Here is an 18,268-nt window from a genome sequence, read left to right as displayed (position 1 = left end):
GGTTTAATTTAGAGAGGATTCTTATTCACATAGTTTGGGCTATTTGAGGTTCCTTCCAGCTGTGAGATTCTATGGAATAATTGAAGGTCATCTGTATTTTCTACAACAACAAATAGCTAAAGTATATTTTCCCCTCTTTCCCTGCATCTTTAGGAGTTAAAGAATGCAGAAATTGCCTTAAGAACACAGAAAACCCCACCTGGACTTCAACATGAAAATACAGCACCTGCAGAGTAAGTGAATGCATTTTATACCAAATTAGCATCTCACTCTAAGCTAGTGTCATTTGCTTATTACTTCAGCAGACATTTTTGATTACTTATGTTCATTTGCTTTTTTATGTAACCTAACAGTTTTTTCACCAAAATGTATTTTCCAAATCATTGAAACTTCTTCCTTCAGGTGGTAGTACTTTAAAAATCATTGCAAGTTTTCCAGTATTACTTATTTATACCATGTTCATTGAAAATCTTTCTCTGTTGTTATACTTCATATACTCGTTAGCCAGAACAGGAAAAATAATATTCCTCTTTTTTGTTGACTGGGATTCATAACTATGAATATCAGTCATATTCTGGTGTATTTTCCTGATAGTTATATGAGGCTGAGACTTCTCACCTTGGAGTAAATGGATACACCTGCTCTTGGTTGGTTTTGGTATTTCCATCATTATCACTAGTTAACCTAAGGAGTCTTGTAGTGCACTTTCACCATTAGCAGCCATTCACCTTCAACCTTTAAATTTGTCGTCTCTTATTTGCTGTGACTCTGAAGTCCTATGACCAAAGCTATAGGTAACTTTGTGTTCAGTAACTGACTACAGAACCAGTAACTGGTCACTCAAAACATTGTGCTTGCTTCTCTGTGTTTAGAGGATTAAGATACTTGGGATGCTGAGACTTAGAATTTGCTTTGTTAAGTAACCATCTAAGCACCAGTTTTCCTCATGCTTTTAAAATAGGATTCAGTTGCTAAATTTTTTTAATTCTTCAGCAGCATTTCACATCTTTCTTCTTTTCTATTCCACCTTAATGGGAAATGATAGAGCAGGTCTTTATCCATTCTGCCATCTCAGATAGCTAGGACCTCAGATGGCTTGGTCTTTGTGTTTTGCAGCAGGACATTAACAACTATATGAGCTTTTTGTGAGAGGTGGCTCTTGAGTTCAACCTTTGACAAAAACTAGAACTTCTATGATAAAGCTTAAGAGCACTTTATAGTTAGGAGTGGTAACTTGTGCAAAGACAAAGATGAAACATTGCAGGACAAATGTAAAGAATAGCAAGAAAGCAATTTGTGTTGGTCTGTGGTGTTTATGTAAATCCAGTGCAGCAAGTTAGCAAAGTTAAGCTGCAGCCAGCTTATGAAGTGTTAAATAGAAAAGTTGTTTTTTTGTTTTTTTGTTTGTTTTTTTTTTTTTTAAGGGCTTAAATGGAGTAGTTAGCCTTGGAAAGGTGAAGGATAATGTCTTCCATTGTAATAATGAGGAAAGAGGGTTAATAGTCATTTGAACATGAAAAAGAGTGTCTTTTAAAGATGGATTTTTTAAAAAAATCTATAAAGCAGAATGTAGACCAGATAATTAAAATTGCTAGTGGAATCAATTGATCAGGTTTTTTGACCAAGGTGACAGTTGACATTCTAGAAACAGGGAAAGTTTCAGGATTAGAGAGAATGATAGGGGCAAAGACTTTAACTCAAGTTCAATAAGTTTGTTAAATGTTTCGATTTCTAATTTTTAGAGTTTTATAACTATAAGAATGGGGTGGGAGAAATAATAGATGAATGACTTAATTGGAGTGGGCAACATTAACATGACAATTCCCTCCACTAATGTAGATCAGCACGTCTATAACTTAAACTCTTAGAGAATTGTGTGAGCTACTGAGGTGTTGAATCATTTGACAATGAGGTGGCATAGAGGATAAGAGTTCTGGATCTGAAGTTGTGTCCGTAGACACTAGCTGTGTGGCCTGAGCAAGTTATGAAACCTCTCAGTCTGTTTTCTCATGTAAAATGTGGACAATAATATTATCTATTTTCCAGTACTGTTGTGAAGATCAAATGAGATTTGGGAAAGGGGAAGCCTTGTAAAACTAGCATAATGAATTACTGTTGTTATTATTAGTCACACAAATAGTATGTGTATGAGGTAGGACAAGTCTTTTTGACTCCAATATTAGTTAACTATTCGCTGGTGCTACCTTCTGAATGTAAGAATATAGGACTTCTGTTTGATGTTTAATATATCAGATTATTGTTTTTAAAATAAACCACTATAGGCCAGTAAGATGGCACCGTGGATAAAGCATCAACCCTGGAATTGGGAGGACTAGAGTTCGTATTCAATTTCAGACACTTAACAATTACTAGCTTTGTGACTCTGGGCAAATCATTTAAGCCTAGCCACCTCACAAAAAAAAACAAATAAATAAATAAATAAAAAATAAGCCAGCACTTGGATACTGGGATAAGACTACTTATATTTCATGCTAATGCCTTTGTTTTTGAGATGGAAAGACACCTTAGAAATCATGTAGTACAGTCCCTTTATTTTATTTTATTTTATTTTTATTTGGTTTTTTTGTTTATTTATTTATTTTGCTGAGGCAGTTGGGGTTAAGTAACTTGCCCAGGTTCACACAGCTGGGAAATGTTAATGTCTAAGATCAGGTTTTAACTCAGGTCCTCTGATTTCAGGGCTGGTGCTCTATCCACTGCCCCACTTAGCTATCTCTTAGTCCCTTCATTTTAAAGTTGAGAAAAGTGAAAGTCAAAAAGCTTAGTGACTTGCTCAAGTCATCCAAGTGTGTATTGGCAGAACTAGAACTTAAATCCTACATCTAACTGTGAGGTTAGTGCTTTTCTTGCTGCACCATGAAGTTTTTCATTTATTTTTGTTTATTGTGCTAAATTACTTAAGGTAGCATTTTTGTGTGAATCTTCATTGAAAAAAGCAAACTCCCTCTACTAATGCAGATTGACAACCTTTTGCAACTTACAGTCTTAAAAGAACAGCTTGGGCCATAGAACATCAGAGTTGGGACTTGAATTCACATCTTTCTCTGGCTAGATCTCTTTCCATTACTCCATGAAGTCATATTATTATGATTATATGTTTTCTATTAACATATATAAAATAAATGTCTCCTTTTCTCTTGCCCACTCCCCAACATAATGTCATTGATCTGATGATATTTAAATGCATTCATATAGCTACTTCAGAATCTTGGTTGGACAGTTTGAGGTACAGCTACAACAGTACAGACAGCAGATTGAAGAACTGGAAAATCACCTTGCCACTCAAGCAAATAATTCACATATCACTCCACAAGGTAATATGTTCTCTGTAATCATTTTTCACTGCAGCTTTTTCAAGATTGGAAGTTGAACTATATTATATAAATAAAATATCAGATGCTAAAATTGGTATTTTGGAAATGCTATTTGGAAATTTGCTTTTGAGGTTTTTGTTTGATTTGATAACATTTTTCTTCGTTAAATACAAAATACAAGGGATTGGAGAATTTGTAATAATAAAAAGAAGCTCCGTGACAAATATGTTATTCTATTAGTTTTACAAATTTAGCTTTTTCAGGCATTTCTTTGTACATATGTCTGTATGACATCCTCATTTTGTTTATAAAAATGTTAATGTGATTTTCTCTTTACCATGTACTACTAGAATTCTGTTTTGAACAATAGAAGTAGTAACATTTTTTACTAATATAAATTTTATCTTATAGATTTGTCAATGGCTATGCAGAAAATTTATCAGACATTTGTAGCTTTAGCTGCACAACTTCAGTCTATCCATGAAAATGTAAAGGTATGTCTTAATCTATAGTATGTATGTATATATTTAATAAATGTGAGATGCTATATATACCTCAAGTTTTAATAGTCATATTTGTAATATTAAGAACTGTTTGACTTTTTCAGACTAGTTTGTTACATAGTACTTTCTCATTTTTGTTTAGTTAAAAAGAATGGCTATTTTGATGACCAATTTTCAAGATGATTAAAAGAAAGACAGATTTCATTAAATGAAGAAAAATTATCAAGTACTTTAAGAATATTTTCCATATTTTTAATATTTTTATATTGCTTAACAAAATTTGAGTTCCAAAATCTATCTCTTCATCCTGCCCCTCACTTTACCCAGAAAAAGGGAAGCAATATATCAATTATACATGTGAAATAATGCCAAAATATGTTTCTATATTAGCCATATCATGAGAAAAAATAAAAAGAGAAAATTGGACTTCACTTTGCACTCAGAGTATATCAGTTCTCTCTGAAGGTAGATAACATTTTTTCATCAAGAATCCTTTGGAATTGTCTTGGATCATTGTATTGATCAGTTATCATCTTTAAAATATTGCTTTTGCAGTATACAGTAATCTCGTTCTGCTTACTTTACTTTATATCAGTTCCTATCGGTGTTCCTGAAACCATCCCCCTCGTCATTTCTTATACACAGTATTACTCTGTCACAATCATATGCCATAATTTGATCAGCCATTTCCCAATTGATGAATATTCCTCAGTGTTCAGTTCTTTGCCACCACAAAAAAGCTGCTATAAATATTTTTGTATGTGTACGTTTTCCTTTTTCTTTGATCTCTTTGAGATACAGATCTAATAGCCAAAGTTTTATTACTGAGCCAAAGTTTATAATGTCTTGATATATGATGTCCAGACTCTTTTTTTTTTTTTAATGGCTTTTAGGTAGTCCAACAATCTTAAATTGTCTTTTTTTGTTTATTTTCCAAATACATTTTTCTGATGCAATATTAAACATTTTCTTGTATTTTTTCATTCTTTGAGTTTTGTTTTACTTTTTGATGTTTCATGGAATCTTTGGTTTCCAATTCCAGTTTTTAAGTGAAAGAAGCCATCAATCACTTCCTGAAAGAGACCCCAAAATAAAATTTTTTTAGTCAAATTCCAGAACCTCCCAGGTCAAGGAGAAAATACTGTAAATAGCCAGAAAGAAAAAAATTCAGTTTGCATCAGAATTACCCAAACTGCCACATTAAGAGTACAGAGCTTGGAATTTCTTCAATGAGCTTTTGTACCTCCTTTTCCATTTATCCTATTCTGCCAAATTAAAAAATTCAGGTACATTAACCATTTTTAATTATAAAAAACTAATGAAACAAAAAACTGGTAGCTTTTGATTATATTGAAAATACACTTTTAGAAAAAATAATAATAAACTGACTTAGATGGTTATTTTCTGCCTTGTTCACATGAGAGATGAACTTGTTGATGTAGCAATAGTCTTTCAGAATTTCAGCTACCCTAAATTTTCATAAATAAGGAACTGGAGGAAAAGTAGCTTCAATGGACTCTACAATAAACTTCACTGTGCCATTTCTAAGGTTCCATAGGTCATTTAGGAAAAACCAAAAATGATTGTAAGCTTCACATGTCATATCCAAATAACCAAGTGTGGTTTAGTCTTTACTTATAAGTAGACTGTATACATAAATTATAAAGTAATTATGAGTAATTCAAAATTATGAATAATTCTGTAATTTTTTTTAAATAAAGCATCTGAGGTTATTTTTAAAAATCAGCTGCTTTTATGATAGTCTGAGCATATATGTCAGAAATTTCTTCTTTAGACTAACTGAAAAGAACTTGAATATTGATACATAAGTCATCTTTTTAGGCAATCTAGTTCTTTAACCTTAACTCTACCACTTCCTATGACAGTCAGTGGTTGTTTAGGGCAATATACCATTCACACGAAGCCAGAAGGTCTTTCCCCACATTTGTGAAGTAAGTAGCCCTAGAAAATGTTGCTGTGATGATGCTAGCAATCTTGGTACCGTCCTCAAGCTATGTACAAGATAGGGGAAAAAGTGATTAACCAAAAACAAAAGCATTAGAATAAGAGAGATTGGGAAAGGTTTCCTGTTAAAGAATTTTAGTTGTCACATAAAAAAAAAAATCCAGGAGGGCCAGAAGTTGGAATGGAAGAAGGACAGGGATGAGGAGAAGCCCGAGCAAATGCTTGGAGCTGAGAGATAGAATGTGGTGTTCTTGGAATGGCCAGGAAGCCAGTGCCACAGGATTGAAGAGTATGTTTTAGGAAGGAAGGTATTTAAAGGGCTTTGCCAAACAGTAATTTGTTTTTGATCCCAGTGGTGATAGGGAACCAATGGATTTTATTGAGTAGAGAAGGGGCATGGTTGATATTTTAGGAAAATCATTTTGGTGACTGAATGTAGAAGGAGGCAGGCAAACCCACAAGTTTACAAAGGGACAATTATCCATTCATGAGATAAGGTGTACCTGTGCGGTAATAGTGACTGTGTTAAATGAAAGAACTGGGATATAGTTGAGATATTTCAAAGGTAACAGCTTGGATATAAGGGATGAGGGATGGTGATGAGTTCAGAATGACCTCTAGGTTGAGCCTAGGCATTTGGGAGAATGGTGTTGCCCACTACATTATTAGGGAAGTGGAAGTGAGGAGAGGTAAGAATGTTAGTTGGACATGTGAAATTGGAAGTCAGCAGAGATTGGGGCAGGATAGGTAAATATGAGAATCATCAGCATAGAGATGATAATTAAATGAATGGAAATTGATGCGATCACTAAGTGAAATAATATAGAGGGAGAAGAGAAGGCAGAATGCAGAATCAGGCCCTTGCCACTCTTCTCTTTTCTTTCTCAATTTCCTGTCTTTGCTTACATCTCTTAGGTATCCTTTAAAAATCTGACTTTTAGATATCCTTTTAAAATCTGACTTTTACACCAGGGATTCTTTGTCTTAATGGCCTATAAGATAGACTTCCAGATATAATCCTTCCACTCAGATTTCTTAAAACTCAAGTCTAATCTTGTCACAATACTAATCCCCTATCCGAGTTTCTTCATTCAGTAAATTCCAGTGGCTCCCTAACTTGTCCCCTTACTCCCATTTTTTCACATCTTCTTATACCTTAAACTGCTAAAATATAAGATTGTCCTTTCCAACTCTAGGTGTTTACTCTGGCTGTTTCCAGGCTTGGAATTCACTCCTTCCTCATCTCTGCCTCGTGACTTTTCTTTCTTAAAAGTCCTGGCTAAATTCCTACCTTCTACAGAAAGGCTTTCCTTATCCCTCTTAATCCTAGTTCTCTCCATCTGTTGATTATCTTCAGTTTATTTTTCATGTTATCTCTAGTCCTTTAGGGTAGTTAGAGATGGTAATTAGACTATTTTCTTTAGACTATGAATTCTTTGATATCAGGAATATCCTTTGCCTTTCTTTTCTCCCCAATACTTTGCATAGAACTTGGTAGGCACATAATAGCTGCTTAATAAATATTTATTACCTGACTTTCTGGAAAAAGTGATACTTGAACTGGGTTTTTAATTTAGGTAGGATTTTATTTTGCACAGGAGTATCAAAGTTGGAGGTATACATATATATATATATATATATATATGAGACTACAGTAGCAGTCTTGTACATATTTTGATGGAAAAAGAGAGAACCAAACACAAGAATAGATTGAATGGAAAATGATCAAGACCACAGCTTGATGAGTTAGCTTTTGCAAAGAGAAGAATCACCTCTGAGATTAGAGAAAAGAATGAAAAAATGCTGAAGACATAGAAAAGTCTTGCAATATAGAGGAGGGGCCAAAGGTCAATGTTTGAAAAAGAATGCTCTCTGGAACCAGAGGTGTCAGGTATAAGATCTGGGACAATCCAGTTCACATAGACTCCTGAGTGAGACCTGAACCACTTTACTGTAATCAAAAGAAACCTAAGTTCAGAATTGGATGCTTTGTGTTAGAAAAGACATTATTAAGCTAAAGAGCAACCTGAGGAAAGTGACTTATCCAGTGAGATCAGGGTTAGTTGGAGGAATTGAGGATATTTAGCCTGAAAAAGAGGATACTTACAGGGGCTACCATAATCATTTTCAATCAGTCATCAAGCATTTATTAAATATTACTATGTGCTGAGTACCAGAGAAGACCATTAATACCTATACCAATCAGGAAAGGCCTCCTGCAGAGGATGAATTCAAATTGATTCATGGAAGAAACTAGGAAAAGGTAAGAAGCAAAGATGAGAGAGCAGGAAATTCCAGGTGTAAGGTCAACCAAAGCAAAGCCACAGAACCAGGAAAAGTGTCATGGGTTAAGTCCTGCACTTAGATAATAGTTGGATCTTGAGGTATTTTGAGGGCTTCATGTGGATGGGGTATCAAACTTATACTTTACAAAAGGGAGATCTATTATGTTCTCAGATATCAGAGTGAGAGTGGTGGTAGCACAGGAAGATAAAAAGGCCTGCTTAGAAAAGAAATGGAAAGGGAAATGGGAGTTTGGCCTGGTGTATTTGATTGCTTTGTTGTCTATGTACAGTCTCTGTATAGAGTGGAAACTGAGAAAATTTGTTAGTTTTTCAGTAGTTGCTCTCAAATGACAACCAACTGAAATTTTCACAGGAAAATTCTTTAGATTTTTACAAAAATGGCAAAGGGGCATTCTGGTATTATGTTTGATAATTAGTTCAACAAGACATTTAGGATCCTTGAGTTTTGTGTGTGTTTTTTAATTATATTATTTCCTTAAGCGTATCCTACAGAATATCTCATTTTGAAAAAATCTAATTTGTATAGACAATTTACAATAGTTGGATCAAGATTTGACTTTTAGTCATAAGCATTTATTAAGTTCTTACTACATGTCAGGTACTGCTAAAGTTATACCTCTTTTCTCCTAATACCTTGTTAATGTTGCACAAAGGATATATAATTGTTTGAAACAAGCTCAGTTTCTTTCTCTATTTATAATGATTCACTGATATTGACAAAGTAAAAAGTTTTCAAAGGGCTAATTTTTTATTCAGTATGTATAATTTCTATGAATGTAGATCATTTCTCGGTCTAGTAAACATATTTAATTTATAAAGTCTTGAAGCAATTATTTCTAAATAATGTTAATCAAAGATGTTTCTAGTTTTATTAACTCCTTTATGTAAAAATTGGAGTTCTAAGATGGATGCTTTGTTTTGTTTTTTGGTTGTTGTTTGTTATTGTTTTTGCTGAGGCATTTGGGGTTCAATGACTTGCCTAGGGTCACACAGCTAGGAAGAAGTGTTAAGTGTCTGAGACCAGATTTGAACTCAGGTCCTCCTGACTTCAGGGCTGATGCTCTAACCACTGTACCACCTAGCTGCCCCAAGTAGTTATTTTTTAGTGATTTCTACTGCACCAAAAATGGAAGTTTGTAAAAGATATGAATATCTAATTTTGTGCCTTAAGTCAGTGTCTAGATTGTTCTGTGCCTTTGGGGCTCTTGTATTCCCTTCCTCGCCTAATGGCCAGTTAGAAAATATTCACTTGAGCTACTTTCACTGGCAGCAGAAAGTTGAAATTGTAGAGAATACATGATTTTTATTTCTATTCTTAAAGGTGATAAAATCCTACTTGATTATACATTTTATTTACTGATGTCCTCAAAGCAGAAGTCATTTACACAATTATTTCTAGCAGTATAATAGCAAATACAAGCATAATTTGATGGGAATTCTACATTTTTCTTCTAGTACTTCTATTTTGTAGCTATGCATTCAAACTTATTTTTCATCTTTTTGATAAAAACTTTTCATTCTCCTCTAAGCAGGAAATCGGGTTCTATCCATTCCTTTACCAGAAAAAGTTGACCAATTGGGATTGAGTTAGTTACCAGGAGGAGAAATAGGTTTGAAATAGCTCTAAAAGTTTATTTCTTTATTCCAAAACTTAGCTAGATTTTCTTAGATTTTATTTGTATAAATATAACTATACTATGTCTACTCTCAATGTGGCAAACATAGAGAAGTAATACATAAAATGAATAAAGAGATTTTTAAAAAATAAATTCAGGAGAGAGCATACCCTTGCAAAAATTTGTCAGTTTGTTTATTTATTTATTTTTAATATTTTATTTTATTTTATTTTATAATAACTTTATGTTGACAGAATCCATGCCAGGGTAGTTTTTTTACAACATTATCCCTTGCACTCGTTTCTGTTCCAATTTTTCCCTTCCCTCCCTCTACCCCCTCCCCTAGATGGCAAGCAGTCCTATATATGTTAGATATGTTGCATTATATCCTAGATACAATGTATGTTTGCAGAACTGAACAGTTCTCTTGTTGCACAGGGAGAATTGGATTCAGAAGGTAAAAATAACGCGGGAAGAAAAACAAAAATGCAGATAGTTCACATTCATTTCCCAGTGTTCTTTCTTTGGGTGTAGCTGCTTCTGTCCATCATTCATCAATTGAAACTCAGTTAGGTCTCTTTGTCAAAGAAATCAACTTCCATCAGAATACATCCTCATGCAGTATCATTGTCGAAGTGTATAATGATCTCCTGGTTCTGCTCATTTCACTTAGCATCAGTTCATGTAAGTCTCGCCAAGCCTCTCTGTATTCATCCTGCTGGTCATTTCTTACAGAACAATAATATTCCATAACATTCATATACCACAATTTACCCAGCCATTCTCCAATTGATGGGCATCCATTCAATTTCCAAAATTTGTCAGTTTAGATGGAAGATGGTTAGTGGGGTGTGGCTATGGACTCTAGGATACATTGTTAATAATGTATTTCACAATTTATATGACTATTAGATACAATGTAAAGCCTTTTTGGAAACTTTTTTTTGTAATTTATCCTTTTAGATGCTCAAGGAACAGTATCTTGGTTATAGAAAAATGTTCCTGGGAGATCCCATGGATGTTTTTGAGGCAAGACGAGCAGAAGCCAAGAAGTGGCAGAGTGCTCCAAGAGTTACTACCGGCCCCACTCCTTTCAGCAACATACCAAATGCAGCAGCCGTTGCGATGGCTGCAACACTCACACAGCAGCAACAGCCTGCTACAGGTCTGAATGCATTCAAGTTATAGCTTATTAGTGTTACAACTACAGTCAATTTGTGTACATTTTTATATAAGGTCTTTGTGTTAGTATTTAAAGTTTCTATGAGTAGCTGTTATCTAGAGAAATCTGATCATTGTGACAAAATATATATGTTAGAAAATGCAGGGTAGACTTAGCAATAATAATAAATCAGTTAGGTATTTAATGTTGTCAGTATTCTTAATGGTATTTGCTGAATCACTCAGTACCTTATGGGACTTAATCTTTTGCTATTAAATTTCCCTAAAGAATATACTATTAAATTCTAAAATTGTAATTATATAGTACATAACTTCAAAGTCAGAAATAAGCAATCCAGCTACACGTTACATTTTCTTATGTAAAGCAATTGATTCATTTTCATCATTCACCATTGTATTTGGCAACCCACATGTACATATAAAATGAAGTTTACTTTTGCTGAAGGTATGTTAAAGGTAATACCGGTGTTATGTGTGTGTTTGTGATGACTGGAAGGCATATGTACTCACTCACCAAACCAATTTTTGAAGAAGATATGTGTTAGACCAACTTTTGGTCTAGTGCCTTGAAAATGAACAGAAAATGATGAAAGAAAAGAAAACTATGTGCGTGTTGAAATTGCTTAGGTTAGGTTGAATATAAAAAAGATACTTGAATAGAGGAAAACTAAGCTGATTATAAAATAATGGTTGAGAAGGATATAATCAGATTATTTTTAAATCTATTTCTAGGCAAATATGCATTTTAGGCTCAAATTAATTTTTGTTAGGTTTACTCCAACTCTTTTAATCTTTAGTCTTATTGCTTGCCCACTTTCACAGACCTGTTTTAGCTGTGATTGGCTGCACTAGATTTTGGTATATAGAAGACATGTACTTTATTTAAATGAAGATGATATTTCTCCTTTTTCATGGAAATAGATTTTTACAAAATATAAAAAACTAAGTTATTTCTTCCACAGCACCTTAGTTTGTTCTGGCATATATGTACCAAGAGGCTAGGTCTAACAGTAAGTTAAAATAGTGCAAGAAATTTAAAAAAAAAATTTTTTTTTTTAAATAAAATCTTGACTGTCCTATGGCCTTTCAATTTATATATAGCCTCCATGATGAGAATAACATGGATTAAACATTTTAAACACCTGTCCTGTGTAAGGTATTATGAGGGGTATGAAGATGAATAATGTGATCCCTGCCTTCAATGAGCTTGCAATCTTGTATGTTCTTTGATGTTTGCTGCTTGGTTGGATTATTATTCTCACTTAACTTCATAAATGAAAATGATATTGCTGACCCTCCATCATTAGAGCACCTTGAATTTTTTTTATGAGTGGTGATGGATTTGCACTGACCCATAGACACTTTCTACTTCCTGGCCATTTTGTGACCAGTGGTGTGTATGTGTGTGTACATGTACACAATAGATGACTATTATTAATGTATGATCTCTGGTCATGAAACAGAAGAATGTTAATGGTCCCTACAGAAAGCAAATCCATAATTAGGGAATCATTAGCACTGAGCACTGAGTTAACTACAGAATTAGAATAATACTAATTTCTTTCCTGCTTATAGAAATTTTTGTCAGTATCCATCCCAGGCAGAAAAAGTTGGGAAAAGTCAGAATTATTAAAGTATCATGCCAAAAATTAATTCTTCTGCAACAGACAACCAAGATAAATTATAATAAACTGTTCTGTCAGGGGGAAAGTTAAAACATCCTAATGAAACATAATTTTATTTTGAAAGTTCTTGGGGTTTTTTTCTGGTTTGGTAATATATCTATTTATTTATTATGAAGCTAAAGTTAGAGTGCCTGTTTAATTACCTGCAGAAACAATTTTCCCCTTTGCCCATATGCTTTCATTTTAAGATGCTGTCCTTAGGCTTTGGGGAAAATCAGTTATACCTTTTCATCATTGCAGAAATTCTGATACTATGAGTTTTCTCTTATGAAGCCTATGACTTTTCAGTTTGAGACAGGAATACCCCCAGCTTTGTTAGCCTTGTCAGTATTAAAGATAAATGAAATAGAACTCTTCAGACCTGAACAGCTGAGCAGTTTTGATAACCAGACTGTATTATGTTAGAACTTTGCTGTGTGTTCATTCTTTTCCTCCTTTTAGAGGTATTCTATGCCTACGATGCAGCCATTCTATTGAGCTTTTGCCCAGTGGAAAGCTTAAGTGATCTGGTGCAGTGATTGTCAGTATTAACATTTAACGGGAAAGAGTGCATGTATAAAGCAGTATTCTGATGAGTTTATTGACTGCTCCACTGTAAACTGAGTTCATTATTGATTTATATGCTCTGTTGTTCATACTGCAGAGGTAACTTATTCTTTTGTCCATGACTTTTTGGATCTGTTTTAAATAAGGGAAAACTCTTTCTCTAATACATGCTAGTAGAAAGTTTTAAAAATCATCTATGAGCAGCTAGGGTATTTTTTACTGTTTTCAGATGCCACTACTGACTTAGGCAAGATTTGAGCCATTTTCTAAGTTGTCAGGTGCTTTTTTGGTTTTTAAGAATAGATCCAATCCTTGCCCGTTGAGAATGTAAATATATGGGTGCAGAGCTGACTTTTTAGACAACTATTTCTTGCGGATGGTCCATATATCTTTCCCAGAGACAAAAATCAAATAGATGATCTGTTGAGGTCTTTTCTTAGTTTAGTTTTGATTTTTTTTTTTAATGTAGATATAGTTGTAGTTCTTAGGCAAGTGTGTTCTGTGGCTACTATTTTTCTGGAGGCTGAGGAGTACTGGAGATGTTAGAGAGCTGCTTGTAAGTGAACATTGTACATATGAGAAAAAAATGAGGATAACAGTTCTTAGATAAGTTAAAGGACAATGGGAAAGAACTCTCAATTTGCTCAACAACAGTTTCCTTAGCCTTTTTATAAATTAATGTATAGTAATTTAAATGTAATGTTTGCAGTATAATTGTTAACTGAATAGAGATGAAGAAAATCCTAACTTATTGAGTTATCATTCGCTTATTTTAAAAAGTATTTGATGTTTACATAATATGAGACTTTTTCTCATACTTGGCTGCTGTTCTTAAAGAAAGCTGAGACCATTTTGTTAGGAATTCACATTTCTAGCTTTGAATATAGGTTTGGAAATCTTAGGTTTTGTGTTAACCTGGAAATCCTAAGTCTTCCATCCAGAAATTTTAGGGGTTTGTGATTTTATTATTTATTAACCAAAGGAACATTCCCCATTAAATCAGTAAGTATGAAAATTTTCAACTGTGGGGAGGGGTGGCATTTGATTTTTTTTTTTTTTTCAAATAGGATTTGGTAACTTTAAAGTAGCATCTTGAGGTGTTTGGTCCTTGAACATCTTAAAGAAGTTTTAAGCACTTGCCTTTTTCTGTAAGTCAGATGTAAAAGGTAGAATTTATTGATAGAAAAATAGTAATTGCAATGTTAAAGCTTTGATTGAATTGTGTGTGAATGTTATGTGGTAACTTTGGTAAAATGTTACTGTAAGTAAAGATTCACTTTGGGCAATCATGATGGCCTATTACTACTTAAATGGTTTCTTAGTGGAGAGTTTATTTATTAAATTAACAGTCCTTCAGGTATAACTATTTTGAAAGTATACTTTTTTTGAAGTATACTTTTAGACTTGTTAGAATAACTCTTTTCTGAAGGAGTTGTTTCTCATCCTGTAAATGAAACCAGTTTATGATAGTAGCCAAAGAATGCATTATCTGCTAGTACTTTGGCACAAGACAAAGTTTTCACTATTTGAAAATGATGTACATTTGCCTACTAGATTATAAATGATGTTGCCTTCAGAATTTTATGTTAAAGTACAAAAATCAACTGAAGTATATATCCTATTTCTGTTGTACAATGAAAAAGCCTGTCAGCTTTAGGGATGGGTTCAGACCTTTTTTTTCTATAGCTTGACTGTTGGTATTTAGAATAACAATGTTCTGTTGGTCTTAAAATATACACACAAAACAACAAAAACAGTATGTCATATTTGATAAAATTCTTGATTCGGAGGGCTGAGAGATGTGGTGTTTTTATTCTTCTTCTTGGTCTTCCACCAGCAGTGCCTCCTATTAATGTGCAACTTGAGGCCTTCCCTTAAACTTGAAGAAACTGGACATATGTTTTCTGCATATTTTGTTCAAATTATGAAATTGTCTTTAGTTTATTTGTACTGTCATAACAGTTTTTTAAGAGCTACTAAGCAGATATCTGAATCTCAAAAAAATGGATGTAAAAAAATCAATTTTTTAACTTATTTTTTAAAAATAGTAGTGTAAGGACCTTGGCTGCTATCAATTATGTTACTTTTTGTTTTATGTTTACAATCTATTTGAAAAATCCAGTTTATCTCATTATTTTAGACAGAACAAAGTTTCTCAGCTATGGTTACCCATAAGTACTTTATAATTTAACACTAATTTTTGAATATACAAACCTTATTCTGCATTGGACAACTTGAAGATTTTGGTTTCTTTTAAAATTTAATTTTTTTAATGTGTGTTTTACTTGAGTAATCTCCTATCCCCACACTTTGAGATGCACTGATCACTGTGTTTGAAAATGACAAGACAATGAAGATTGTACTGTGCAGAAAACCTGTCGAATCATTTTCATAAATCATTTATCAAAATGAGAGATTTTTAGACTTTTATATTCTGGGTCACTAACACTGTTTAAAGAAGAGGCTAGTTTGTTTCTGTCCTCACCACACTCAGCCTAAACTATAAACTAACAGATGGGAAAAGAGTTTCTAAAGAATCTTGATCTGAGGTATTCCAAAATTACGGGGAAAAGTTTCTGAATTGAAATCTTGAATGTATTTATTGAATTGGTCAAGGTACACAACTGTGCCTTTGTAAATGTTTATTAATCTATCATATTTATTAATCAGGTGATTTGAATAATTTAATTTTATGGAATGGTGTAATGTAGCAGAACTTAACAACAGAACTCGGATATCACTTTTTGTGAACAAGTTTGAATTGTCATGTTACTGTGTAATTGATTTACTTTAAAATGAACAATAAATTTAATAAAATAAAACACTGTCTTGTTTTTTATCCATTTATTGTACATATAAAATTTGATCTTTCAAATGCAAAACCATAGCAAGTTTTTAGTTTTCATTCTTAGTATGATAGTTTTACAATGTTAGCACCAGTCTTTTTAAAATCTGACACTAACAGGAATCAAAGTTGCTCTCTAAATAAAGAACAAAATCCATGAAATCCTACACTTGATTCACTATCTAATTTTGCTTAAAAGGTGAGTAAGAGAGTTAAAACAATTTAAAAACTAAACCAAGAAAATTTGAATTGATAATACATTAAATATTTTTGTTATTTTTGGTGTATAATTTGTTAGATTAGATGGTTTATATTAATATACTTTGTAAGTTCCTTTCCATGTGGTAATACTGTCTTAGTTTTCTAGTATAAAATCTTTATCTTAGATTTCTCAGGGGGAAAACATAAGTTAGTTTTGGGAAAATTTTTGAGACTCAGAATTTAAAATTTTTAACGAAATTTGTCTAAAATCATGTTCATTCTTAAAATAAAGAAACTTAAATCTTGAAAAGAGTAAGGCAAGCTTTTTTTTCCCCATTTTTTTTTTTTATACCAGGGCCACAGCCATCTCTGGGAGTTAGTTTTGGAACACCATTCGGCTCAGGTATTGGCACTGGCTTGCAATCAAGTGGCTTAGGTTCTACTTCAAATCTTGGAGGTACACTTTAACTTTTCTAATGTTTCCTTTAACCTTTATATATCTGAACTGGTGATTACAAAAATTCTAAATGAGGATCTTCTGATGCTTCAGAAGTTAAAATTAGCTCTAACAGGAAAGATTCTCCTTATTTATTCCTTATAGTGACAGCCTCAGTGAAAGAAAATAGATGATTATTGAGGCTATGAAAATTCAGTATACAAAAAAAAAAAAAAGTGAAGGAGATCAATATAAAAGTAACATTTTAAATTATATTAATTTAATTAGTCTATAGTGTTAATAACCCTTTGGAAGCCTTAACTATTTTCTCTTAGTTAAGCTTAAAAAATTCTCATTTGTAAAAAAGGGAACATTTTAAGCAATGAAACACATTATAGTACAGAAAATAAAAATTGAACAATTTATATAAATTTAAAATTAGATATTAGCTTATTTATGATAAACTAAAAGTAATTCCTGGTTACTAGCTTTGCATATCTATGGCTGTTATTGCATTGTAAGTTGACTTTTAACAATGAAGCATAGTTCTTTGTTGAATGCCTGGTTATGCACCTGCATGTTTAAACATTGCAATATAATGTTAATGTTGCCATAAGATAATCCAGTGGTTAAAAAAAAAAAGCAACCATAATGTATTTCAATACTTTTGGCATAGTGAGTTGAGAGAGTTGATCATACTATGAATAAGCTGTTTCTGTATAGCATAGTTCCCCCGTGTTATAGTTCACAAAACAAGTTTTTCTTGGGGAATGAAGTTTTAAGTTGTAATTAATGAAAAAAACAATTATTCTGAAATTGTATCATGACCTTTAGATGTACAGATAACTGTAATGTTTAACACTAAAATGTCAGAGTCAGTATTTGAATAAACTGCTTCAGAAAGTTTTGTGAACTAATAAAAAGGTTTTTATAATGTAAAAAAAAATTTCAAATTATTTGTCATATAACTTGTTAGGATTGTTATACAAGCTGGTTTTCTTACATGTGATCTTAAAGGAATTCTTTATAATTCCTTTTGCAATTTGTATGGTTGGGGAAAAATACAGTTTGTTTTTGCATTTGTGAAAATAGTTTTACTGTCTACATAGAAACATTTTCTATTTTGTATCAGGACTTTTGGAACATGATAGCTAATTGGATTTCATGAAGAAATGGAAACTAGTACAGATTTAATATTTAATTGAAATTTTTGCATATTAAAAGCAAAATAAAATGAGCCTTTAATATGTAAAAAAAAAAATCTGTAAACATTGAATTCTCTAATAGTGATATGTGTCATGAAATTTAGAGAATCATTTTTCATTAAATGAAGTGATTTATAAAAGGGAAGTACTTTTGTACCAGATGAGCTGGAATTAACTCATGGTGTTCATTAAAAATGTCTAGCCCATTTGATAAAGAAGTTAATGGCTATGTTTTTGTTCGTGTTTTTGATCAGTTACCTGTTTTCTTATTTAAAATGTGAATTGTTAATATGGATTCTAAATGAGTGCAAATTTGTTTAATTCAAAATTAATATGATTGTTTCTTCATGACCTCTCCTAATTAAAGGAAAGTTTATGTGTCTGTGCAGTACTGATTTGAGCAAATGATTGCTAGATCAATGTTTTGTATGTAGTTATTTCAA

General features: G+C 32.6%; 1 protein-coding gene across 2 annotated transcripts in view; it reads left to right on the top strand.

Moving 5' to 3' along the window:
* Positions 1 to 18,268, top strand: part of NUP58 (nucleoporin 58) — a 61,436-nt gene that overhangs the window by 30,039 nt on the left and 13,129 nt on the right. For both annotated transcript variants that reach the window (XM_051986563.1, XM_051986562.1), the window contains exons 10-14: positions 154 to 233; positions 3,217 to 3,335; positions 3,747 to 3,829; positions 10,689 to 10,890; positions 16,540 to 16,641. In XM_051986563.1, coding sequence (XP_051842523.1) covers positions 154 to 233; positions 3,217 to 3,335; positions 3,747 to 3,829; positions 10,689 to 10,890; positions 16,540 to 16,641 — 586 coding nt within the window. The remainder of the gene's footprint in view (positions 1 to 153; positions 234 to 3,216; positions 3,336 to 3,746; positions 3,830 to 10,688; positions 10,891 to 16,539; positions 16,642 to 18,268) is intronic.

This window comes from Antechinus flavipes, chromosome 3, assembly GCF_016432865.1.
Source record: "Antechinus flavipes isolate AdamAnt ecotype Samford, QLD, Australia chromosome 3, AdamAnt_v2, whole genome shotgun sequence".
NCBI classification, from domain to species: Eukaryota; Metazoa; Chordata; class Mammalia; order Dasyuromorphia; family Dasyuridae; genus Antechinus; species Antechinus flavipes.
The sequence above is the reverse complement of the archived record's forward strand: the minus strand, read 5'-3'. Positions and strand labels throughout refer to the sequence as shown.